At 42.9% G+C, this 25,085-nt stretch overlaps 2 protein-coding genes across 4 annotated transcripts; both read left to right on the top strand.

Annotated features, from left to right (window-relative positions):
* Positions 1-396: 396 nt before the first annotated feature.
* LOC134461122 (E3 ubiquitin-protein ligase TRIM35-like) lies at positions 397-12,887 on the top strand. 3 transcript variants are annotated; one of them, XM_063213887.1, is made up of 7 exons: positions 397-868; positions 7,414-7,509; positions 7,597-7,827; positions 8,246-8,268; positions 11,369-11,622; positions 11,705-11,958; positions 12,049-12,887. In XM_063213887.1, the coding sequence occupies exons 1-7, from the start codon at positions 470-472 to the stop codon at positions 12,271-12,273; spliced, it is 1,482 nt and encodes a 493-aa protein (XP_063069957.1). In that variant the 5' UTR covers positions 397-469; the 3' UTR covers positions 12,274-12,887. The 3 variants fall into 3 exon arrangements, with proteins under 3 accessions (XP_063069957.1, XP_063069956.1, XP_063069958.1); XM_063213886.1 differs by having other exon boundaries at positions 11,705-12,887; XM_063213888.1 differs by lacking the exon at positions 7,414-7,509 and having other exon boundaries at positions 11,705-12,887.
* Positions 12,888-18,334: 5,447 nt separating this feature from the next.
* LOC134461111 (zinc-binding protein A33-like) lies at positions 18,335-24,368 on the top strand. The gene is made up of 6 exons (XM_063213873.1): positions 18,335-18,954; positions 21,388-21,483; positions 21,572-21,802; positions 22,929-22,951; positions 23,037-23,155; positions 23,369-24,368. Exons 1-6 carry the CDS (start codon positions 18,556-18,558, stop codon positions 23,911-23,913), a joined length of 1,413 nt encoding a protein of 470 aa, XP_063069943.1. The 5' UTR covers positions 18,335-18,555; the 3' UTR covers positions 23,914-24,368.
* The last annotated feature ends 717 nt before the right edge of the window (positions 24,369-25,085 follow it).

Raw genomic sequence — 25,085 nt, 5'->3', positions numbered from 1 at the left:
GACGTCACGATTTTCAATGGGATGAAGTCAGCTTACTTCGATGTGACTCCAGCTCGCGACTTGAACGTTCCGCTTCAATAGGTGTTGCAATGCATTTCAGCAAGTAGGAGGTCAGAAACGTCCCATCTCCCACTGTTGGGGAATGCACCATAACAAATGAATAAGGACTGTCCAATCAGGATCTATTGGTGGAACCTCCCTCTGACTCATCATATGTGGATGAGGAAGTAAAGGTCAGAGAGGCAGGTGTTATAATTCTCTTCACAAATTGGTAGGCCTACATAGATTTAGAAACTTTTAAACTTTTTGGAATGGAGAGCTAATTGAATCTGGATTCAGTCACTTTGGTCCTTTGTTTTTGCATAGTAAACAGTAGGCCTACCCATCACCACCAAATACTAAAGACCTTAAATAAGAAATAATTTAGCAAAGGGTTTAGGACTGCCTCACAGATCACTGGAACAACAAAATGGCTGCCAAGCGCCCATTTTGTGAGTCTGACTTTTCCTGCCCATATTGTCTGGATGTGTTTAAAGACCCTGTCATCATGGAGTGTAGCCACAGTGTGTGTAAAGCCTGTGCAGAGAAATACTGGGAAACACAAGGATGCCAGGAGTGTCCTGTCTGTCGCAAAAGGTTCTCCAATAGTAAACTACAATCTAACATAGCTTTAAGGGATCTATGTGAGACCTTCTTACAGCAGCAGATTGCATCAGTAGGGTCTGAGGTGCTCTGCAGTCTGCACAGTGAGAAACTCAAGCTCTTCTGTCTGGAGGATAAACAGCCTGTGTGTGTGGTGTGTCAGACCTCAAAACTACACAGAGGTCACAATCTCAGTCCTATTGATGAAGCTGCAGCAGGCATGAAGGTAAGAGTGATCCAATGACTGAGATTACTTTAGGCAGGTGAATTTGTGGACTCTAAGAACAACACTGGCTGAGAATATGGGTGGGAGACGTGACGCCTTGTTTTTTTCTTTACCACCACAACATCTTACCATCTAAAGCAAATTGTTTATCTTGGTCTCATCAGACCACTCGACATGGTTCCAGTGATCCATATCCTTGGTCTGTTCATCTCTCTTGATACCAAGATAAGCAAATTTGCTTTAGATGGCGTCAAGCATGTGTGGTGGTAGACAAGTGAGTTTTACACAAAAAGTGCATCATCTGGCTAGTGAAGCATGGTTGTGGGACTGACATGGTTTGGCGATGTATGGATGCCGTCAACATTGGAAATCTGAATTGCACCTAAAGAAGCATGCATGTCAACATGCACTGTGACTACAGAAGCAGATCATGATACTCTCCATAGGGTTTCATTCAAAACTCACACCCATCTATTTTAGCCAGGTGCAGACTCAAAATGTACAATTTCAATGTACTGAAAGTTTGAAACACACACGATGACCTCCCTTTTAATCCCTTTTCCTTTCGAAATGAAAAAATGAATGTAGTTGCTGCCAAAGGTGATTTCTTTGTTTTTTATTTTTATACATTTTCAAAACAATCAAGACAACTTGTTTTTCACATGGTCATAATGGAATAATTTGTGTTGGATTTTGACAACAGAGATTAATTTGTAGCATTTGGAATAAGGCTGTAAGATAATAAAATGTGAAAAAAGTGAAGCACTGTGAATACTTTCCGGATTGACTGTAAATTAACCAACAGCATTTTGAATAATGTATGAAGCATTTGGCATGATTGCATACATATTAAGGTTCTTGTTCTGCTCTCGGAGGAGGCGGACGTGTTTCTTCAGAGCTCCTGAGCTCTCTTTTCCCCTCCCTTCCCCTCTCCCCTCTCCCCTCCTCCTCTCACTATCTCTTCCCCGGCTGCTGCACTCTGTCTTGTCTGACTTTAATTTTCTGCTGAGACTCCACGCTGTCCTGTTCTCCTGAAAAGAAATTAACAATGGATTTGGTCAACTGGTCTTTCAACGCAATTGACACCATCTTTTCGAAGATCAAAGTGGGTTCGGGGGAGCCCAACTGTCCTGATGGGACGACGGCGGCTGGCTATGTGATGGACTCGTGGGGGAAGTGGAACGTCATGTGTCTGGCTCCGTTAAACATTGAGGACGTAGAAGATGTCTACACTTTCGGCTACTTGGTGGCAAGTTCCTTGGGAATTGGATTATCCTTGGGACTGCTGTACCGCATTTGCTCAAAGATATGGGCAGCCATTAGGGGCCCCAGGCTGTCCGGCTCAATTGACCGGTTGGGCAGTGAGATTCGAGCACAGAATGTGGTCGTGAATCGCGCTTTGGAGGGTTTTGTGGCAGGTCAGCGCCAGATGGACAAATTGACTGAAGTGATTGTGGCCGAACATCGCCACCTTGAAGCGATTGATCGCCGCATTGATGGACTTGTCGCGCACGATCGCCAGATGGAATCGATCGGTTTGGGAGATAGGTTGCTCGAAATTCTGCTGTACGTGAAACGTGTGGCCAGTCACATGAGAATTACCGCAGAATCGTAAAAGGAATGTCTGCAATAACCCAAACATAAATCTTATTTTGCTTTGGCGCCCCAGCTGCAGCTGCAGCGACCTGACCAAGGTCAGGACTCTTATCTCTCCTTGGAGGACAAGCAATGTCTGGACTCTCTGCCCCCCTCAACTACCACAGGCACCTGGAGACGTTTTTCACTTGCTATGGGACAGTGCAAGGCCGTCCCTGGGACGGTTTGAGCTATGGCTCAGAGTGGGGTGATAAGCTATCCAGTGCCCACCCCTCCCCTCTCTTCAACGCCTCCTCCGCGCTTTCTGACCCCCCTTCCCCCCCCCCCCCCCCCCCCTCCCCCCGGTTTTGTACAATGTCTGCGTCTCCACTGCTTATAGCCATAATGAGGTTTTTTGTCTATACCTTGATGTTGTGTTTGCAATGTGGAGCTATGGAATCTTTTTCTCCTCATCCTTACCCAATGTTGTCTAACACTTGTCTAAAACCAAGATTTGTGAAGGTGGATGCGCGCAGTAGCGCAGTTCGTCCCAGGTGTACTAAACTTTGTATTAGTTTACGCTGCTACTAAGTATTGTACCCGAAACACAATTTCGTTGCCTTTTTGACAATTGACAATGACAATAAACTCTTGATTGATTGATTGATTGATATGTGAATGTGAAAAAAATTCAAGACAGAAATATTAACTACAAGTTCCATTTCCTAACACAAATTGCGTCCTGTGGGGTGACATGTATGTCAATGTTTGTGAATGGGCAGCTGCAAGGCCAACTACAAGGGTCTTAAAGACTGGCTCACAACCAGTCAGTGAGTGCATCTTAATATGTGACCTTGCCTCCTCCACTTGCGCTTGTCTCCTCGCCCCGCCTCCTGGCCCCTCCTCCATGCAGAAAACGATAAAGTTTCCCAGCTGTCAGCCTAGCCACAACAACTTTTGAGGGACTGTTTTTCATTCACCATAACAATTGCAAACGAGAAAAAGACTCTACAATTGAGCTTTTGCAAGATATTGAAATATAATGCTGTTGTCAGTGATGTCATCATGACGAGAAGCGAGTGGAGGAGTCAAGTGGAGGAGGCAAGGTCCTATATTAAGATGCACTCAGTACCTCAGTTATTGGAGAGTGCTGTGGAAGTTTAAGGTGACTAACCTCTTAATATGTCTCCATATTGCAATGTTTCTCTCACGCAATGCTTAGGTTCATTTTATGGTGTCCTGTGGTGTGACTGCTCTTATAGAAGGAAAAAAAGTTATTTTATAAATGAAAACGCATATTAAGATTAAACACAATATCATTATCAAGTTAGCATGAGCTCAGATGTCATGTATACCAACGGATTAAAATGGCCATAATGCAGTGAATTTCCTGTGGTGTGACTTCTGTTGCGCCCAGCCCTTACAGCTTGGCTGGGCTGCATATATTTGTCATTGATCTGTCCACTGTCTCCAGTCCTGCAGGTGGAGCTGTGGGCTCATGCGAACAGGAAACATCTTTGAGCTAATGGGTTGGGCTACAAAAGGAGTCCTTTCCTGTTTGCTCTCTCTCTCCACTCTGACTCGGCTCACTCGTCTGGCAGACCGTATGGTCAAGGCCGACGGCAGCCATGCTCCAGCACCACACTTGCACCACAACACTCACTTACTGATACACCCCTTGGTTGGTTCATGTTACTGATCGTCCATGTCTTTGTAAATAAACCTTTGTTTTAGTAAAATGCACAAATCGGCGTGGTCTCCCTTTATGTTACTATCACTCACGAGCCAGTGGTCGTAACATATGGGGGCTCGTCCTAACTAAAGATTCAGAGATTTGGTAATGATTTGGTATAGGCTACGATAATTCCTGCTATGGTGGCAGCGTAGGAAGGTGCGCAGGCCTATTTTGGGTACAGTTGTCAATAAGTATACGATAATTCCTTCTACTGTGTTAGCGTAGGAAGGTGCGTAGAGCTTCTTGTGTACCATTTGCTTTTGGAACAGCTACTGTAATTCCTTCTACTGGCTAGAAGAGCGTAGGAAGGTATGTGGAGCTATTTTGGATAGTGATCAGTTTGAGTAAAACTACAAGAATTCCTTCTACTGGAAATGGGAGAGTAGGAAGGGTAGTAGTTAGGTTACAAGTGCATTGACTGATATGATTTAATTCAGGGTCTATCAGTCATCATTTCTTTGGGGAGATCCGCTGGTTTGTGCTTTTGATGGTTTACATTTGCAAGTGTAGGTAGAACATTAGAGCATTGATTTGTTTGTTTCAGCCATTTGGTCAAGTTTCATTGCAGTTTGTAGCATGGCATAGAGCCTTTAGGAGCTGTCGCCTTTATCCCCATCTAGCACGGGTTTTAGGTTCCTGCGGTCACAGAGTCTGGGCGAGGGCACCGCCTTGGAGAAACGGCTGAATCGGCTTTGTCGGGATAGTACGTCTCCACAGGTATTGGTGAGTAAATGATCCTCGTCCTCGGGCTCTGTGTGAAAATAGGTTAGACTAGTGGGGGGGCAAATGTTTAGGGGGATGCTCCATGGTTAATTTGCTGTGTTGACAAAACTGCAATGTTTTAGTGACCGGGTTGGATTGTTTGTAGAGGGCCTAGCTAGATTGAGCTAGTTTTGCTTTTGTTTCTTTTGGTTTATTCACACGGTAGGCAAATTGTTTAATTTTTTTTTGCATATTTTACTTTGTCATTGACTGGATTTGGCATAATGATTGCAATGGAGGATTTGGTCAAGGCTCCGCTGGAGAGCTTGTTGGCAGCATTAAACAAGCAGCAATTGGTGCAATTAGCTGGTCAGGGAATTGACTTGCCATCAGCGATTAGGTCAGTTAAGCAGAAACACCTGACTGAAATGAAACCTGTAATTGAGGCTGCACAGCCTGTTAGTCCAAGCTTGTCAAGTTTTGAGCAACAAAAACAGCTGTTGGAATTGGAGAAGAATTTTGAATTGGAGAAAATGAGACTTGAACTGGAGAAAAGCAAATTGGAAGTTGAGAAAATGAGAATGGAACATGAACTTGAGCAAAAGGCGGAGGATAGGTTGTTTGAAAATTTGGAATTCATTCCTAACTTTGATGAACATGACCCAGAGGTATTTTTCTCATTGTTTGAACATGTAATTGCGCAAAGAAAAATTAAAGATGAGGATCGAACACTGCTCTTGGTGCCACGGCTAGTGGGTAAAGCACAGAGGGCATTTGTGGCTTTACCTGTTGAGAATCGAAATTATGATGTGGTAAAACAAGCCATCTTAAAATGTTACCAACTTCACCCAGAAGCTTATCGACAGCGTTTCAGGAATTTATGCAAGCATGACAATGAAACTCATGCAGAGGTGGTGAGGAAATTGACCAAGTGTTTTAATCAGTGGCTCACTGCAGAGTCTGTCAACAATTTTGAAGCGCTGCGTGATTTGCTGATTTTTGAACAGTTTCAGAATATCCTGCCTAAAAGAATTCTTCACTTAATCAATGGGCGCGGAGTAAAGACTGCAGCAGAAGCAGCTGTTCTGGCCGATGGTTTTGAATTGACTCACAAGAGTAAGGCTCATCATGGCAGACCTCGTTATCACGATCATCGAATTAACCCTTCGCATCAATCTCAATTGCATTCTCATTGTCCTCGTTATGGTCGTAAAGACAATCGTTATGATCCTAGTTCTCCTTCATTGAAGTCTCCTCCTCGTTACAATCGTAAAGACAGTTTTAGTCATGTCAATTGCAAGATTCCAAAGTTTGACCCAAATGTTAATGACCAAGTAGGACTACGAAAAATTGACCAATGTAATTATTGTTTGGAAGAAGGACACTGGAAGAAAAATTGCCCAGTGTTACTGGCACGTTCTAAGGCTCAAGTTGAGAAAAGTAGACCTGTGGTGTCTTCTGCTGGGCGCCCAGGTGATATTGGTAAGCCTGACATGTCTACCCCATCTACTGTGGGGGTGGATAATTGTTTGCAGCCTTCTCCACTTAAGAAGTGCAGAGCTGTGCCAGGTGAGGCACACGTGCAATCAGAGACGGCAGGTGTGTCTACCTGTGCCTCATTTGTCGAAGGTGACTTCGGGTCTTTGATTGGTCCAGGCAAGCCTACCCATGAATTAATTGGGTTGTTTAGAAAAGGTGCGGGTTAATGCACTCTTGTGTTTACGGGTTGGTCATTCTCTGTTCTTTGTCTCTCTCCTAACCTGTCCTTTTTGTTTGCCTTAAAGGTTTGCTGTCCAAGGATCCGGGATTTGCAGGTTGCAGATTGGGCTGGGGGTGGGGAGGGTGAAAATTGGCATTGCGGGTCTGGCTGCTCTGGGGTACAAGTTGCATTATTGTGGTCTTTAGAATTATTTGCCTTTGGAATACTGTGTGGACATTTTGGTTAGTTTTGTTTGTAATCTTGTTTCTTTTGATGGTGCTTCAGTGACCCATTACATCGGGCCTCTGTTTTTAAGGGGGGAGGGATGTTGCGCCCAGCCCTTACAGCTTGGCTGGGCTGCATATATTTGTCATTGATCTGTCCACTGTCTCCAGTCCTGCAGGTGGAGCTGTGGGCTCATGCGAACAGGAAACATCTTTGAGCTAATGGGTTGGGCTACAAAAGGAGTCCTTTCCTGTTTGCTCTCTCTCTCCACTCTGACTCGGCTCACTCGTCTGGCAGACCGTATGGTCAAGGCCGACGGCAGCCATGCTCCAGCACCACACTTGCACCACAACACTCACTTACTGATACACCCCTTGGTTGGTTCATGTTACTGATCGTCCATGTCTTTGTAAATAAACCTTTGTTTTAGTAAAATGCACAAATCGGCGTGGTCTCCCTTTATGTTACTATCACTCACGAGCCAGTGGTCGTAACACTTCATAGAGAGCTGGGTCACAATGACAATGGGAGATTCCCAGGCTTTCAGAGTGTTGCAGAGTCTGGCGATGCTGATGGAAAACACAAGCCATGAATCTGTTTGTATTTCAGGAGGAAATCAAGAACAAACTGGAGCATCTGAGAAAGAAACTGAAGATGTTTGAACAACTTAAACTCATGTCTGACCAAACAGCAGCATACATTGTGGTAAGAAATTGAAAGGGGTTAGCGACACATTTAATAGTCCTTTGTGGTGTGTTTTACAGTATGTAATGTGTTTGTTTTTTGTGCTAGACTCAAGTTCAGCAGACAGAGAAGCAGATCAAGGAGGAGTTTGAGAAGCTCCACCAGTTTCTACGAGATGAAGAGGCAGCCAGGATAGCTGCACTGAGGGAGGAAGAGGAGCAGAAGAGTCAGATGATGAAGGAGAAGATTGAGAAGATGAACAGAGAGATCTCATCTCTTTCAGACACAATCAGAGCCATAGAGGAGGATATGAAAGCTGATGATGTCACATTCCTGCAGGTAAAATGAAACTGGGTTCATTTTAGTCATTATAAGGATGTTTAAAACAGACCAATATTTGAGCCAGCACTCAAATCAAATAATTTCACCTAGATTAATGGTCTTGAAATTTAAAGTGAGGGTTTAATTATCTGTCTGAGATCTTATACAAGAGTAAGCTAAGTAAACAAATGAATTAACCATTGGTCACAAAATGGAATGGTTGCCTATTACCAGATGCTTTTACTTAAACTGGAGAAAATCTACTCAACTTATTTAGTCATTTCAGCAAGTTGGTTATTCAACAACAGTGTGGAATGAGTTTGATGTGAGATAGGCCTACATTTTAAACCATATACAGTAACTATGATGTCAGTTTTAGGAGTTCAATATCTGTGTGTAACAAACTACTTGATTTCTTTGTCCTTATTTTGTATAGAATTACAGAAACAGAGTGGAAAGGTGAGTCTTTCTCTTGTCTGTTTCCAAACCCAAACCTACAGCAGCAATGACTGCACTGGAATGATTTTCCCTCCCGCTCCCGCATAATATATACAGTATATCACGAAAGTGAATACACCCCTCACAGTTTTGCAGAGTTTTGAGTATATCTTTTCATAGGAAAGCATTACAGAAATGTAACTTTGACACAATGATTAGTGACCTTTTAACAACATATTTAACCGCTTAAATTTCTTGTTCACTCAGAAAAAAACAAAATACAGCCATTAATGTTTGAACATGTACTCACAAAAGTGAGTACACCCCAGATTAAAATCCGGTAGAGAAGGGGCTATGTTGGCTCAAATCGTCTCAAAATGAAACGAAATGAAAAGGGATGGCAAGGGAGGTCATCAGTGTGCGTTTCAACCTTTCTTTGCATTGAACTTTTACATTTTGAGTCTGCATCTGGCTTAAATAGATTGGTGTGAGATTTGAATGCAATCCTATGGAGAATATCATGATCTGCTTCAGTAGTCACAGTGCATGTTGACATGCATGTTTCTTTTAGGTGTATTTAAGATTGCCAATGTTGACAGCATTCATGCATCCCCAAACCATGTCAGTCCCACTACCATGCTTGGCTTATGAGAGGATACACCTTTTTTGTAAAACTCACTTGTTTACCACCACACATGCTTGACACCATCTAAAGCATATTTGTTTATCTTGGTCTCTTCAGACCACACGACATGGTTCCAGTGATCCATATCCTTGGTCTGTTCATCTCTCTTGAGACCAAGATAAACACATTTGCTTTAGATGGTGTCAAGCATGTGTGGTGGTAAACAAGTGAGTTTTACAAAAAAGGTGTATCCTCTCATAAGCCAAGCATGGTAGTGGGACTGACATGGTTTTGGGATGCATGAATGCTGTCAACATTGGCAATCTGAAATACACCTAAAAGAAACATACATGTCAACATGCACTGTGACTACTGAAGCAGATCATGATATTCTCCATAGGATTGCATTCAAATCTCACACCAATCTATTTAAGCCATATGCAGACTCAAAATGTAAAAGTTCAATGCAAAGAAAGGTTGAAACGCACACTGATGACCTCCCTTGTCATCCCTTTTCATTTCGAGACGATTCGAGCCAACACAGCCCCTTCTCTACCGGATTTTAATCTGGGGTGTACTCACTTTTGTGAGTACATGTTCAAACATTAATGGCTGTATTTTGTTTTTTTCTGAGTGAACAAGAAATTTAAGTGGTTAAATATGTTGTTAAAAGGTCACTTATCATTGTGTCAAAGTGAAATTTCTGTAATGCTTTCCTGTGAAAAGATATACTCAAAAATCTGCAAAACTCTGAGGGGTGTATTCACTTTCGTGATATACTGTATATATAATATTTAATCCCGCTTCCGCCGACATATGTTATTTGGTCCCACTCCCGGCCAGCTAAAATTCCACATTTTTCACCAAGTGCTTGTTGTGCTCATTATGGCCAGCCAGAGATCCTCTCCCAATGTGTGCATAGATTGCACAAAATACCTATGCTAATAGAAAGTAAATCCAGTGTAATGGGATGCGTACCGCACCTATTGCTTCGTTTCATAGTTGAGACAGGTTTGTGATTGAGAAGCTACAGGCATTGCATAGGCCTATTTAAAAAACAGCGTCCTAACCTTGGCATCTACCGGTCATGATTGGGAAAGAATAGTGCTGGTGGTGCCATGGGAGTTGGTGCAGACAGTTGGGGTTTAAGTAAGAGGTTGATTTTAAATGTGGAGCGAGTTGGCCCACGGAGTAAATCTATAGTGTCCAGCTAGCTTGTGCTGTGTCTAGCCAAGAGGGAAAGTCTCATAATGTCAGGCAAGAGGCTGTGGAACTTGTAGGGTTTTCACACCTGGTCCCTTTCAGTCATTTAAGTGAACTCAGATCTGTGACGGAGCATTTTCTGCACATACGTGAACACTAAAAAGTGTACCCTGTTCCTTCAGAAGTGCTGAGAGCATTATTGACGTGGTCAGAGTGTGCTGTCGCTTATGAGTCCTGGCAAGTCAGGGTGACGAGGTGCAATCACTAGATAGAGCTCTAGAGGCCCGGGTATGATCAAAAAGACAGACACATCATGAAAGTCTAATGGGACCAGAAAGAGCAGCCTGTTCTTACCTAATACACTCACAATATGAACAAATGCAGAACTGATAAAAGGGGAAGTCACTTGCGCTCTAACCTTCCTGGTGCGTCCAGTCCAGGATGGTATACAATGTAGAGTAAACTGGTCCACTTCGGAAAGACTAGGCCAGGGATGACTGGAGCACTCAGATACTTTTTAGTATTTTATGCAGAAAATGCAGAACTGAGTCCTTTTACTGTCGGTTCACTTTTTGGTCCACTTAAAGGGGACTGAGTTCGATTCACTTAGCGGGGACTAGGTGTGAAAATGTCCTCAGAGGTTTGTTCTGGGTTTGGTTTTAACACTGCCAGTACTTAACCATTCTCATTTGGTATTAAGTCAGCAGCGGAACATTGCGATTTTGTGATTGGGACTCACAGTCAGTCTAGAAGTCTTCGGTGTCATGATATGTACTTCAATGTCCTTGTGGGGCATTTGTGGGGCAGAGTAACTTAACGAGACTTTGGTGTAATTAACAGAGCAGTCGGCCTTGAAGAATGCCATCCCTGTCCCCAGGGCTTGTGATTACTGCTTTGCCTGGTGTTCGCTCATGCGGACATTCTTCGTGAGCTCGGACAGTCATGTGTGTCCATAACATGAATGAATGTACAGCTGTAGCTACCACCCCGTCAGCCTAATATGTAGGCTAAGGCTATGAGGTCCAAATAAAATCCCTAAAGTGGGCAGGTGCGTTCAATATCAAGAAGCCATCAAAATGAAACCACTATGCTATGTTTTGAACCATAACAACTGTTGGGAGAACTTTGCATGCCACCCTGTGAACTATCACCCCGCATGGCGCAAACACCCGAAGTTAAGTTTACATACTCATCTTCCCCAAATAAAAAGGACAACATTTGGCACTTTTAAAATGCAAATTTTAATTATTTTGTGAAATGTATTGAATGCAAATGCACTTTGCGGTATTCCAGAGAACATGCCTATGTCCCGCTCTCTGGACCACAACACTCCATTCCCTCCTGCTCCCACAAGAGGCTGTCAAATATTGCCACACGCCGCATGCGGTTCCCACGGGAGTCTCGGCCCGTTGCAGGCCTCTATTCCAGAGCCCAGTGCACACCGCAGGATCCAGACAGGCTTTCAGGAGCTCTGATCATTGTGGCAAAGCACCTGGGCAACCTGAAGTTCAGAGTCTGGGAGAAGATGAAGGAGGTTGTACAATACAGTGAGTACACACACACGCACACAGTGTAGGGCAGTTATCAGTGTGACAATAAACAAACTATGATTCTTTTTCCTTTCTGCAGCCCCTGTGATTCTGGATATCAACTCTGCACACCCACAACTCGTCCTGTCGGAGGATCTAACCAGTGTAAGGCGTGTTGATGAGAGACAGCAGCTTCCTGATAATCCAGAGAGATTTGATCACTTTGCTAGTGTGCTGGGCTCTGAGGGCTTTAACTCGGGGACACACTGCTGGGATGTGGAGGTTGAGGAGAACACATGGTGGAGTGTGGGTATGATGACCGGGTCTCTCCAGAGGAAAGGAAACTATACCTTTGTGAGTGGACTGTGGTTTGTTCTTCTTAAGAATGGTAGATACTGGGCATGGTCTACCCCCATTGATTCACTGTCAATGTCTACCCCACAGCCTGCCGCTGAGCTCATAGTGCAGCAGAATCCCCAGAGGATCAGAGTGAAGCTGGATTGGGACAGGGGAGAACTATCCTTCACTAACCCTGATAGTAACACACACCTACACACCTTCACACAGACCTTCACTGAGAGAGTGTTTCCATACTTTAATGGTGGTAGGGGTGCACCTCTGAGGATCCTACCGGTGAAGGCCTCAGTCACAATAGAGCAGCACAGCTAGACACAAAACACAAGGTGACTCACCAGACACTGGGGTTTTCTGTTGGTATTTCATGTAGTGTAAAGCCGTGCATACACTGTGCGATATTTTCACTCGTGGGTCTTAAGATTCTGCTCACACTGCACGATGGAATTTCACTGTTTAAAAATTCACAACTCATGACTCAAGACCTCACACTATACGAGCCTACAGTCGGATGCGAGCGAAACGCTTTCACTGTACGACGCGACAGGCATGTTTCCCCGGTCTGCAGAGGACGGAACATGCGCACCTGAGGTGGAGATGAGGTCGCGCTCAACAGCGAATCGCACGGCCCTATTAATTTGTGCATGTGAAGTGTCAAATCGAGTCGTAGCACTGCTTTAACTGTGCGATTTATGCACGAGCCACGACCAGAATTTCAAACCGTTTTGATGTTCTTGCAATCCTGCGATTGCACGATCGTGAGGCGAAATCGCTTGTCGTCACCCCATGTACACTGCACGATGCGAGACTCACGATCGACCTGCGATTGAGCAAGAAATCGGCCCGACTCTCAAAAAGCTTTAGGTAATGCAATTTAAGGCCATTAGCCCTAACAATTTTGGGTGTAGTGTGGTGTAATGTAATACAAAATAAATAAATGTATTGCTCATAAGAGTCTGATGAGTGTTGTGGTATTTAATGACATCTTCATGAGGAGTCTTTCGTAATGTAGTGTAATATGACTGTTGTCCATAAGAGTCTGTAGTAATGTTTCATAATGCAGTGGAATGATATTGACATTAAAATTGTCATGTCGAGTAGTGTTGTGTAGTGTGATGTACCCCATAACTTGAACATAATATTACATTACATGACATTACATTTAGCAGTCCACTTTATGCAGTTACATTACATTACATTACATTCAGCAATCCCCTGTATGTATGCTGTTACATTATAGCAGGCTTATCTGCCTGCGCAACAGAATCCTCTTTTCTGATTGGCTGATGGGGTTGCATCTAATTCCCTATAACCTGTCAGGCGTCAAACGTGCGACTAAAGCCGGGCATACACTGTGCGATATTTTCACTCGTGGGTCTTAAGCTTCTGCTCACACTGCACGATGGAATTTCACTGTTTAAAAGTTTCCAACTCACGACTCACGTCCTCACACTACACGAGCCGACAGTCGGATGCGAGCGAAATGCTTCCACCAAACGACGCGACAGGCATGTTTCCCCGGTCTGTAGAGGAGGGAACATGCGCACCTGAGGTGGAGATGAGGTCGCGCTCAACAGCGAATCGCACGGCCCTATTAATTTGTGCATGCACTGCTTTAACTGTGCGATTTACGCACGACCAGAATTTCAAACCGTTTTGATTTTCTTGCGACCCTGCGATTGCACGATCGTGAGGCGAAATCGCTTGTCGTTAATCCATGTACACTGGACGATGCGAGACTCACGATTGACCTGCGATTGAGCAAGAAATCGGCCCGACTCTCAAAAAGTCGTGCGAGTGCCAAATCGGGGCAAAAGTCGCACAGTGTAAGCCCAGCTTAAGTTGGGCGAACTGCCGTTACTAATTGTAAACTGCAGGTTGCTATGGCCAAAAGCCAGTCGTTAGTTCTATCGCATTTGTTTGGCAAGTCAAGAGTCAGTCGTTAATTCTATCGCATTCATTTACATTACATTACTTTTAAGAGATGGTTTTTGCAGAGCTTAATTATTTAATATAATTTGGTAGATGACTTAATGCAAAACCACGCACAAAGAGGTACACAGTACAACTACATGTGGAGTAGGCAAAGCATAGTCATGGTAGTGGTGTGCTCTATATAGGTAATGCTGTTTCTGTGGATTATGTTCAGTAGACAAAGGATAATGTGGGTAGTGTTCTGTGCAATACAATACTATGATGTCTCTGTGGAAGGAATGGTATATGCAAGGCATAGTAAGGTTAATGGTGTGTGCAATACAATAGCATTCTACAGTATATCATGTTTCTGTGGGGTGTATGGAGTAGGGGAAGGCATATTGTGGTTAATGGTGTACTCTATCCAATACTATTCTATTTAATATTTCTCTGGTAAGACTTAAGTATGGCCATGCAAACTATTTGCAAAGGGTGTGTCTAGTCTGGCATTCTTTAAATGCTTCTGCATGTTACTAGTTGAAGCTTTAAGTGACTAGACCTACCATTAGGTGCATACAGTACGTCTTTGATGCGTTCGATCGACGTTGACAAAGCACGTGAACGAGAACTTATTTTCACGATGTGAGTGATATTAAACACAGCGCATATAAAGTCGGCCACAAATATGCACAAGACGATGAGCTCGCATCAGTTTGATCTACTAGCACACCACTTGTGAGATGTGGAGGGGCAGTGGGTAAGTTGAGTGCGGTGCAAACTTGTGTAGGGGTGTGAGACAACGCTCCTATACACACGTGAGTGAACTGTGGGCACATGACCTCGGAGGCGATACGCATAAACTTGCAGACAAGCATCAACGGGGATAAGCAACTGAAGGAGTTGCAAGGTCCGACTGCAGTCGTATTCATCCCACGATAATTTGACACCATGTGACGTCACCTTGTCAGCGCAACATGACTGAAATTTGTTAATTTGGACAAGAAATCTATTATAACCATCATGCAACATTGCAACATTTTCATCCAGAATGCAGTGCTGTCTACATGCACATGTAGTCGTTGCCATATCTCGAATAAGGCTATTGTTTAACATACTTGTTAACTGGTGCGCCGTTACCTTAAACATGCCCATAAAACCTTTGGAAATGTACCTGTATATGGTTTGCCTTGGCCAGACTAGTATGTGTTTGTGGAATATGTGGAGTAGGTACAGCATAATGAGGTTAGTGGTGACGCACACACATGGTGCAGACAGGCGGTTTGAACGCCAAAAAAGTGCAAAGACTCCATGTCAAGTGCGAAGACTTCATCAAAGCATAATATAGGAGAGAACGATATCTCAAACTCCGCCCACCCAATGCAAAGGAGTGTGCTGAAATTCAGTCTCCTAAGGCAGTGTTTCCCAACCTTTTTTGTCTTGTGTACCCCCTAAGCCTGTTTGTTGTGTCATGAGTACCCCGTAAGTCATATTCTATATAGCTTTCTCTATTTCAATGTAACTAAGCTCCATACATTTGTTAAAATTGCATCTTTCCAAGTACCCCCTGCAGTGTGCTCGCGTACCCCCTGCAGTGTGCTCGCGTACCCCTAGTGGTACACGTACCCCTGGTTGGGAAACACTGTCCTAAGGCCAAATTCACATCAAAGCGTTGCGGAACGGAAGCAAGACGACTGAGGTCTTTCTACTTAGTTTTGGCCGGTGTGTTCTAATCTGCCTTTCACATCTACAGCATCGGCGTGCGCGGCCAGTCCTGTTCAAAATCCCCCCACAGCCAAAGCTAGTGTGCTACTTTGCCATTCATTTGAATGGGATACCACCGACCACTGCCGCCCAAAATCAGCTCGAGTCCTATTTTCCAAATGCAGCGCGGTGCGAAGCCAGCTCCCGCGCCACTTCCGCCTCACTAACACCGTTTGGTGTGGAAGGACAGATTTGTTTCCATGTATTTCCGCCGGCCAAAAACAATTCCATTCCGCGACGCTTCACCGCCTTGGTGTGAAGCCGGCCTAAAGGGGCGTCGTCCCCTCCTTCCTTTTCTCTTTTTGGGATGTTTGCACAAGAAGTGCGCTACCGCCATCTACAGCACTAAGGGAACTCCATTTATTCTCAACCTCAAGACTGCAAAGGTCTTCTAACCGGAAAAGAATGATCCTGAAGTATCTTTCTCCTATACGATTCTTTGACTTCATCCTTACAGGGTAGATAAGACCAGGGGGTCAGGATTTGTCTGGTTTGCTTCGCCGATTAGCAAGGCACTTCCACGTCGCCATTTTCACAAATTCGCTAATTTCCGGCGCCATTCCGCTCAATGATGATTGGTGGGTACTCGAGTTTAGTGTTGGGCACACAGACCTATGTAGTAAAGTAGGAGGAAGGAGTAAACTGGTGTCGGAAATGAGCTCCAGGAAACTCCATCTTTGAAGCTGAATTTTATTCAATTTTGGCTGAATTCACTAGCCTAAGAACTGGAGAGAGTGAATAAGTCCAGCCTCCAGTCATTTCAATGGGAAATGCTAGGCTAGTGAATTCAGCCAAAATTATCGATTTTTTTCAGCTTCCAAAATGGAGTTATTTCCTCCGACAGTTTACTCAGCCAATTACGTGCCACGTTAGTGAATGACTTACGTTTGACTAGAAAGTTAGGGCATTGGATGCATGGAGGTGCCCAACCACATACCTGTAAAGGTCTGTGTGCCTAACACTAAACTCGCTCACCCACCAATCATAAGTGGGGTCTGAAATGAGAATTTGTGAAAAAGGCGAACAAGGAAGTGCCTTGCTAATCGGCGAAGCTAACCAGCCAAATCCTGCCCCCCTGGGCGTAACGCACATGGAAAACGTTGCGCCGTTCATGAGTATATTGTTGCCTTCACGGGCTCTGGACCTTTCGAGACAGCTGACGACACTGCTCACATGACAACCGAGTTCTGGAGTTTGGCGCATGAACGCCACTGATCCCGGAATCATGCCTGTTTTGTTTTGGTCCTCTTTTTTTTTTGTACCTCCACATCCACGACATATCATTTTAGCTGAAGTAAGCTAGATTAAACAGTCAGAGACCAGCATTACTGACATATGTGCATCTGCAATTGAATGACATTAACTGGTTGTTGATAGTGATTATAAGACGATATTTAGCATTTATGATACTGTTTACATGCCAGTTGCATGCATGGACGCCATGTTGATGATGCGTGTGTCATCACACCAAACACAAGCTCGGGTACTCGTTGTTGTATACAGTACTTCCGCTGTTGGATTCCAGCTTTTCTACTCAAAATCTTGAATATCATCTTATAAACCATCCTTAAAACTTACTATGTGCTAACCGGAATCCTGTGTGTTCATTTTAAAAAGAGTCAGAGAGCGTGGTGTCCAATTTTCGAATTAAGCCGGTTTATTCTTCCAATATAAGAAATACAAGGTCATACATTATTGTTTAAATGGTTAAAGCATTGCCAGAGTTCTGTAGTTTCCATCTTACCCTAACCACCAACAGATCAGAACTGACTATCTGTCCCTGTGCTCTTGCTTAAAACTGCTTCCTTGGGTGTGTCTGAGTGTCCATTGTAGTCATCCTGATGTTCGCTTGGTGGGGTCTGGTTCTTGGTCCATCTTCCTGGTTAACGTTTACACATACTGAAAAGCAGATGCCCAAACCTCTAAGACCAATTGCCTATTCATCATGTAGAGCTTGATAGTTCCTTGTGACCTTTCTGACCTTTGAGGTGGTCAGTGTGGGGGCATACCAGTTAAGGCACTCATTAAGTATTTAGCAACAAATCATCAAGTTTTCACATCCCACAAACATAAAGATATCCAAAAGTCTACAAGTCATCAGATTAATCACATATAGCTATAACAGAAAAGTATCTTATTACAACACACAAACACACAGTAGTTTTAAACATCCTGGGACACAGAGACACATATACTTAAACAAGCACACACACACACAGAGTGGGGGTAGCGAAACTCTGGACACACACTCAAGCACACAGATAAGAACACATGCTCTCTTCTCTTACACACTCTGAAACTTAGCGAAGCATTCAATTTCTCTATTACCCAAGTCATACTTCTGATATATTTTGACTATAGATTATGCATACATATTCAGTGAATTGATTTACTAGTAAAATAATTTTCAAATGAGCCCTTATTATTACGTCACTACATTGATTTCATTGCTAAATTATGACTCATATATCTGCACCGCCTGAGATCAACCTCGATAATTATAAATCTGACATTGCGTCACCAAATGTTCACACCCTCTTTCCAGAGGTTTTAGGTCAGCTTTCTTGGGATTCTCGACTTTTTGAACGAGCCATAAGACAAATCAAGATTGTCCAATCAGGATCCAATATTGCTGGAGGACCTCCCTCTGACTCATCAAGTCTGGATGAGGAAGTAATAAAGGTGAGAGGGTCTGTAATTCCTCTCCTCACAAGTTTGTATTTGGAAACCTTTTGAAATGGAGAGCTAATTTTACATAATTGGACATTGGGATCTGAATCTGAAACAACAGCTAAGACTCAGTTTCTCTGCTCCTTTGTCTTTGCATAGTACATACCACCAAACACTAAAGGTCTGAAAGAAAATTGGAATAATTTAGCAAAGGGGATTTAGAAGTGCTTCACAGACCACTAGAACAACAAAATGGCTGCCAAGCGCCTATTTTGTGAGTCAGATTTTTCCTGCCCATATTGTCTGGATGTTTTTAAAGATCCGGTCATCATGGAGTGTAGTCACAGTGTGTGTAAAGCCTGTGCAGAAAAGTATTGGGCAACCAAAGGATGTCAGGAGTGTCCTGTTTGCCGCAAAAGGTTCTTCAATAGTAAACTACAATCTAACCTGGTTCTAAGGAATCTATGTGAGAACATTTTAGCACAGCAGAGGATGTCAGTAGCATCTGAGTTGCTCTGCAGTCTGCACAGTGAGAAACTCAAGCTCTTCTGTCTGGAGGATAAACAGCCTGTGTGTGTGGTATGCCAGACCTCAAAACTACACAGAGGCCACAATCTCAGTCCTATTGATGAAGCTGCAGCAGACATGAAGGTAAGAGTGATCCAATGATTGTGATATAAGTCAGAAAAGCCATTGTGTGCAGAGGCATTCGTATACTATAACAACCTAGGTTTATTTACATATTTAATCCAAGGATGCTGGATGCTGTGCGTAAGCTACATTGACCCAGGTGCCTGAAGCTGCATGGATGCAGCATTCAGGCTCGTGAGATTTTAGATTTTTTAAAATTAGAAATGTAGGTATGTTAGAGCTGAATGAAGACATGCATGCCTCCCGGATGAAGGCTGTTGAGGTTTTGGACTTCTGGATATGTATTAAGTGGAGTGGCATTTGTGGCAGTTCTTTTCTCTTCTATGACTGAGGCCAGACAGTGCAGAACTTGATTGTAACACCAGGTGCATGGGCCTTGAGAAAGGGAGGTCTTGCAACCCAGGAGAATGTGTTTGAGGCCACCTGGGGCTGAGCACAAGGAACATGCCGGGTCCTCACCAAGCCACAGGTGTAGGTTTGCTGGTGTGGACAGAATGTTATGGCTTTTATGATGAAGTTTAGCCTGTTAAGCCCTATTCGTACAGGACTAGTTTAACCCATTGACGCCTAAGGCACCTGCAAAAAATAGGTGCTGAATGCCTGAGCCCTTTTTAAGAAAGCTTCCCTCTGACTATAAAAACCTAAACATCTCAGCTTCTGAATCGCATAGGAATATGCACTAAGTTGCATTTAAGTGCTAAGACCCTCATATTTAATTAGAATGTGTTCATCTCAAACAAGCAGAGATTTTTAATAAAGTTGTGTTAAATCTCAACGCAACGCAGCATCAGACATCAATGGATTAATGGGGGGACATGGGTTAAAGAAATAATAAGGGGGAAACTAAGTCCCGTCCGAATGCGCCATGTCAGTATGGAGTAGCAGAGTATGTCAGTAGACTTCACCGCGAGTTTTACCTCCTGTGAAATGGTCCGGAGAAATTACACTCTGTAAAAAATCCCGTCCGAATGCGATCCCATGTAAAGATGTCCGGTTAAGTGCACGAAACGCACAATATATCTAATCTCTCTGGGCTTGTAGACATTATAGCCTTGCAGTAAGCAGTTAATTTTGTTTTAGGGAGTTGTTCCTTCAGTTTTTAGTCTCTTTCCTTAGTCTTAGTCTGTGAGGTCTTTCCTTAAGCCAACGCTATTAACATCTTTATGTACCTAATTTACTTTTAACATCCTTTTAAATCCTTTACTTATTTTTTCTTTATCACTGTGTTGGACATTGTTGCCAGTGTTGCAACTGTACACTGCGCCTAGATGTCTTGCTTATTGTCCTATTTACCTTCTGACCTTCCTATTATTTAATGATGCTTCTATTACCTTGTGTGTGACAATGAGTGTTGCAACTGTACACTGCACCTTGAGGTCTTTGTTTACTTTTTGCTACTTTTTAATGCATTGTCCTCTTTACTCTTTGTAGGACAATGCTATCAGTGTTGCAACTGTACACTGTGCCTTACCCTGTTCCTGTTTAAATTGCTCCTTGTAAATCGCTTTGAATAAAGGCGTCTGCTAAATACTAATGTAATGTAATGTAATTTTGATGGGTCAGTAAACCAACAGGCAATTATTAAAATTGTTCCAGGGGACCAAATGCCTCCATGTATTCAATGATATGCTCAAAAATCAATAATATAATGTGGAGATGGGACGCACATCACAACAAGTGCAGTCACAACGGTGTGTGTGATGAATTACTCCTCCCACTTTCAGTTCGTTTACTGAGATATTTCAATCCAGTCCGAATCGGCCATTTCTATTACTGACGACCTGAGACAAAATCACATTTCCCCATGTCCATACATAAAACTGGTCCCGTCCAAATAGGGCTTAAGACTCCATATTCTCTGTTCTACTGTCTCTGGCCTGCTCTGGCACACCTGGCTGCTTCTTTTTGCCTTCGAATCTCCTCCACCACCAGAGCTCTAATTTAGTCTTAAATATAGGTTGGCATTGCAAATAGGCCTACATTTCCAATTTGAGAGATAGACTACATATATTACATATATGGGTTACAGTTAATATGCAGATTATGATTGGTCTACTTCAGTTCAGAAAATGTCAGTTTAGAAAGTTAGTTAGATTACTCAGTCAAAGATTCCAATTCTAACTGTGGTTGGCTGTGATTGGTGATCGGTAGATCATGATTTTTCGGTAATGGGTGATCAGGTCAAAAAAAGCTGATCAGTACATCTATATTTTTCAAACGAAACAGTGCTTTTAAAATGTTTGGGTTTCATGCACACCATGCGATTATTCATGATTAATCACAGAAAGTCATTGAGTTAATGCAATCAAACATATGTATGTTTGCCCACCAACAGTGATTGTCAGTGACCTTGTTGCCTCTTCCTCACAATCTTTTGTCTACCTCTACAAAGACAAACTTACTCAGCAAGCCATGAATCTCTTTGTATTTCAGGAGGAACTCAAGAACAAATTGGAGCCATTGAAAGAGAGACTGAAGACATTTGAAAAAGCGAAGCTCGTGTTTAACCAAACAGCAGCATACATTTTGGTAAGAAATTGAAAGGGGTCAGTGACACTTTAGTAGTATTCTGTGATATGCCCTTTGTAATGTGTATACTGTATGTTTATTATGTTAGACTCAGGTCCAGTGCACAGAGAAGCAGATCAAGGAGGAGTTTGAGAAGCTTCACCAGTTTCTACGAAATGAGGAGACGTCCAGGATATCTGCACTGAGGGAGGAAGAGAAGCAGAAGAGTCAGATGATGAAGGAGAAGATTGAGAAGATGAGCAGAGAGAGCTCATTTATTTCAGACACAATCAGAGCCATAGAAAGGGAGATGACAATGGATGATCTCACATTCCTGCAGGTAAAATGAAACCGATCACCCTAAATATTTGTTTTCTCAAGTATGCATTTCAAGGGGTTAGAGGTTTTCACTGGCATTCCCTAACACGTTTGAAGGCAAAATATGGCTCCTGTCCTTGCCGTTTTGTGCTACAGTATATCACAAAAGTGAGTACACTCCTGCAGTTTTGGCAGATTTGTGAGTATATCTTTTCATAGGAAAGCATGAAAAAAAAATCACTTTGACACAATGTTTAGTGACCTTTTAACAACATATTTAACCGCTTGCTCACTCAGAAAAAAAAAAAATACAGCCATTAATGTTTGAACATGTACCCACAAAAGTAAGTAGGCCTACACCCCAGATTAAAATCCAGTATTGAAGGGGCCGTGTTGGCTCGAATCGTCTCGAAATTAAAAGGGAGGTCATCGGTGTGTGTTTCAACCTTTCTTTTCATTGAACTGTTACATTTTGAGTGTGCACCTGGCTTAAATAGATTTGTGTGAGATTTGAATGCAATCCTATGGAGAATATCATGATCTGCTTCAGTAGTCACAGTGCATGTTGACATGAATGTTTCTTTTAGGTGTATTTCAGATTGCCAATGTTGACAGTATTCATGCATCCCCAAATCATGTTAGTCCCACTACCATGCTTGGCTATTGAGAGGATTCACTTTTTTGTAAAACTCACTTGTTTACCACCACACATGCTTGACGCCATCTAAAGTATATTTGTTTAGTGATATACTGTACATGCTGCATAAAAGATGACAGAAGCCACGTTTTGCTACAAAAATTGTAATGGAATACCTGTGAATACCACCAAACACTGGGTGAGTTGCATACTCTTGAAAACAAATGTTAAGTGTGGTTTTAAGAACAGATTTGGACATGCCCATGGATGGCCATTCTAAATCCAGTTGAGACAAAATCCAAATCAGCCAAATAACAGAGACCGCAGAAAACGTGAAATCAACTTTGAGGGGGAATGTAAAGCATTGCAGACAACTCAGAAAAGGGGCTTAATGTTCGAAATAGTGCACTTGTCCTTTAATGACAACCGAGAAATGCTGTATCTGAGAGTAAAATTATTGTGTGTGTGTGCGTACTGTAAATACGTTTATCCTTATTTATCCTTTTTTCAGAGCTACAAGAGCACAGTGGCAAGGTGAGTGATGTGCCTCCTGTCTCTTTCTTGTCTGTGGTTCTGAACCCAAACCCACAGCAGCACTGACTCCTGCGTGTTATTCCAGAGCCCAGTGCACACTGAAGGATCCAGAGAGGCTTTCAGGAGCTCTGATCAATGAAGCAAAACACCTGGGCAACCTTGAATTCTTAGTCTGGGAGAAGATGCAAGAGATTGTTCAATACAGTGAGCGCGCACACACACACACACTTTGCAATTATAGAAATCAAAGGCACATAATGTGTTGATGTAAGATGTTAAAAAAGCTTCCCTTTCTTAATTTAATTCCCATCACATGAGGAATCACTGTAAAAGTGTCATGTTTTAATTAGGAGCGCATAGTCTGACCATTGTGATGTTTAATTCTCTGTACCACTGTGCAACTCTGCTTTGCTGCAGCTCCTGTCACTCTGGATCCCAACACAGCAAACCCATCACTCATCCTGTCTGAGGATCTGTCCAGTTTAAGACGTGGTGATGAGATACAGCACCTTCCTGATAATCCAGAGAGATTTGACTTTGCTGCTAGTGTGCTGGGCTCTGAGGCCTTTAACTCAGGGACACACTGCTGGGATGTGGAGGTTAGGGAGAACACAGGGTGGAGTGTTGGTGTGATGACAGAGTCTCTCCAGAGGAAGGGTGACTTCAACTCCAAGAGTGGATTGTGGTTTATTGTGTGTAGCAGTGACCGGTATTGGGCATGGTCTACCCCACAGACTGCCACTGAGCTCAGAGTGCAGCAGAGGCCCCAGGTGATCAGAGTGCAGCTGGACTTCGGCAAAGGACATCTGACATTCTCTGACCCAGATAACAGCACTCTGCTTTGTACCTTCATACACACGTTCACAGAGAAAGTGTTGCCCTACTTTAACACTGGAGAGTTCCCTTTGTGCGTCCTACCAGTGAAGTCCTCAGTTACACTAGAGCCGCTGAATTTGATATGACATAATATCCTGTGCCCAGGGTAATCGATGAGGTATTACCAAGGACAACTGAAGCAGCTGTAGTTGCTATAGTCCATGAGGCCTTTATGCTTCATTTGCATCATTTGTTTTAATTCTACCATGACATCAAGCAATCCTCTTGTGTATGAGCTGTGTTGTTGTATTATTATTATTATTTCTTTTTGCTTTCCTTTTGGAATTAAGAGAAAAACAGTTACGCCCGTTAGAATTTCTGTCTATAATATGGTGTATTTATTTATTCATGTATTGGGGCAAAATGAGTTTTTGAGTGTCCTTGTGGTGTGGCTCTGTGACAACTGGGACGCAGGAAGTCGGTTGGTGACATAATTAACGTAGATTCAACGCAGCTGCTTTCCTTTTGCTTGGGACCAACACAGAACCACTACATAACAAGTAGGGATGATGTAAAAATTAATTAAAAGTAATTACATTTCCCTTTGCTTCACTTATTGTGTTCAACGCTCTCTTCCTCGAACAATTTCTTACATATCGGCTTATGAGTTACAAAAGGCACTTCTAAACTTAAACTGTAAAAAGTCTGCTGGTTCAGATAATATTGAGCAATATTTTCTTAAATTAGCTGACCCTGTTTCTGCTTTTTTAATCTCAGTTTGAGCCGCTCTATTCCAAATTCTTGGAAATCTGCACTTGTCCTCCCACTGTTAAAAGGTGGTGACCCTACTAATTTGGACTTAATTATTTTAATCACTTATGAATGAACAAATAAAACATTTCTTTGCTGACAATAGCATTTTAATTCGTATGCAGTCTGGTTTTGGACATGGACACAGTAGGTTACCATTACTGCGGTAGCATCACTGACAGTCGGTACAAACATCATATGCTTCTGTAAAAGACTCTTCCCTCTTGGAATAGCTTAACAAGTATGTGTGTGTGTGTGTGTGTGTGTGTATTTTTGAGTCGACGATGCATGCGCAGTCAGTGATGACGTGACTTCTAAACGGGTCAATTAATGGGCTCTCTCGACAGCACCCCTAGAGCTACAAACTTTATTTCACACTTTGCAGTAATCAAAAATGATGTCTCATCAAGTCAGTTACACCAAAGACTACAAGGCATCCTGTGAAGACTCTACTGCAAATATCTTATTTTCAGACACATTAGCAACACCAAAAGACCTCATCTAAGTC

This window comes from Engraulis encrasicolus, chromosome 13 (genome assembly GCF_034702125.1).
Source record: "Engraulis encrasicolus isolate BLACKSEA-1 chromosome 13, IST_EnEncr_1.0, whole genome shotgun sequence".
NCBI lineage: Eukaryota > Metazoa > Chordata > Actinopteri > Clupeiformes > Engraulidae > Engraulis > Engraulis encrasicolus.
Note: the sequence above shows the minus strand (reverse complement) of the source record. Positions and strands in the feature narration are given on the sequence as shown.

Bases quoted from the DNA above. Each gene is read 5' to 3' on its own strand.
- LOC134461122 (XM_063213886.1), top strand. From the start codon at position 470: ATGGCTGCCAAGCGCCCATTTTGTGAGTCTGACTTTTCCTGCCCATAT. The intron at 869-7,413 runs GTAAGAGTGATC...TTTGTATTTCAG, and splicing joins AAGCTGCAGCAGGCATGAAG to GAGGAAATCAAGAACAAACT. The intron at 11,623-11,704 runs GTGAGTACACAC...TCCTTTCTGCAG, and splicing joins GAAGGAGGTTGTACAATACA to CCCCTGTGATTCTGGATATC.
- LOC134461111 (XM_063213873.1), top strand. From the start codon at position 18,556: ATGGCTGCCAAGCGCCTATTTTGTGAGTCAGATTTTTCCTGCCCATAT. The intron at 18,955-21,387 runs GTAAGAGTGATC...TTTGTATTTCAG, and splicing joins AAGCTGCAGCAGACATGAAG to GAGGAACTCAAGAACAAATT. The intron at 23,156-23,368 runs GTGAGCGCGCAC...GCTTTGCTGCAG, and splicing joins GCAAGAGATTGTTCAATACA to CTCCTGTCACTCTGGATCCC.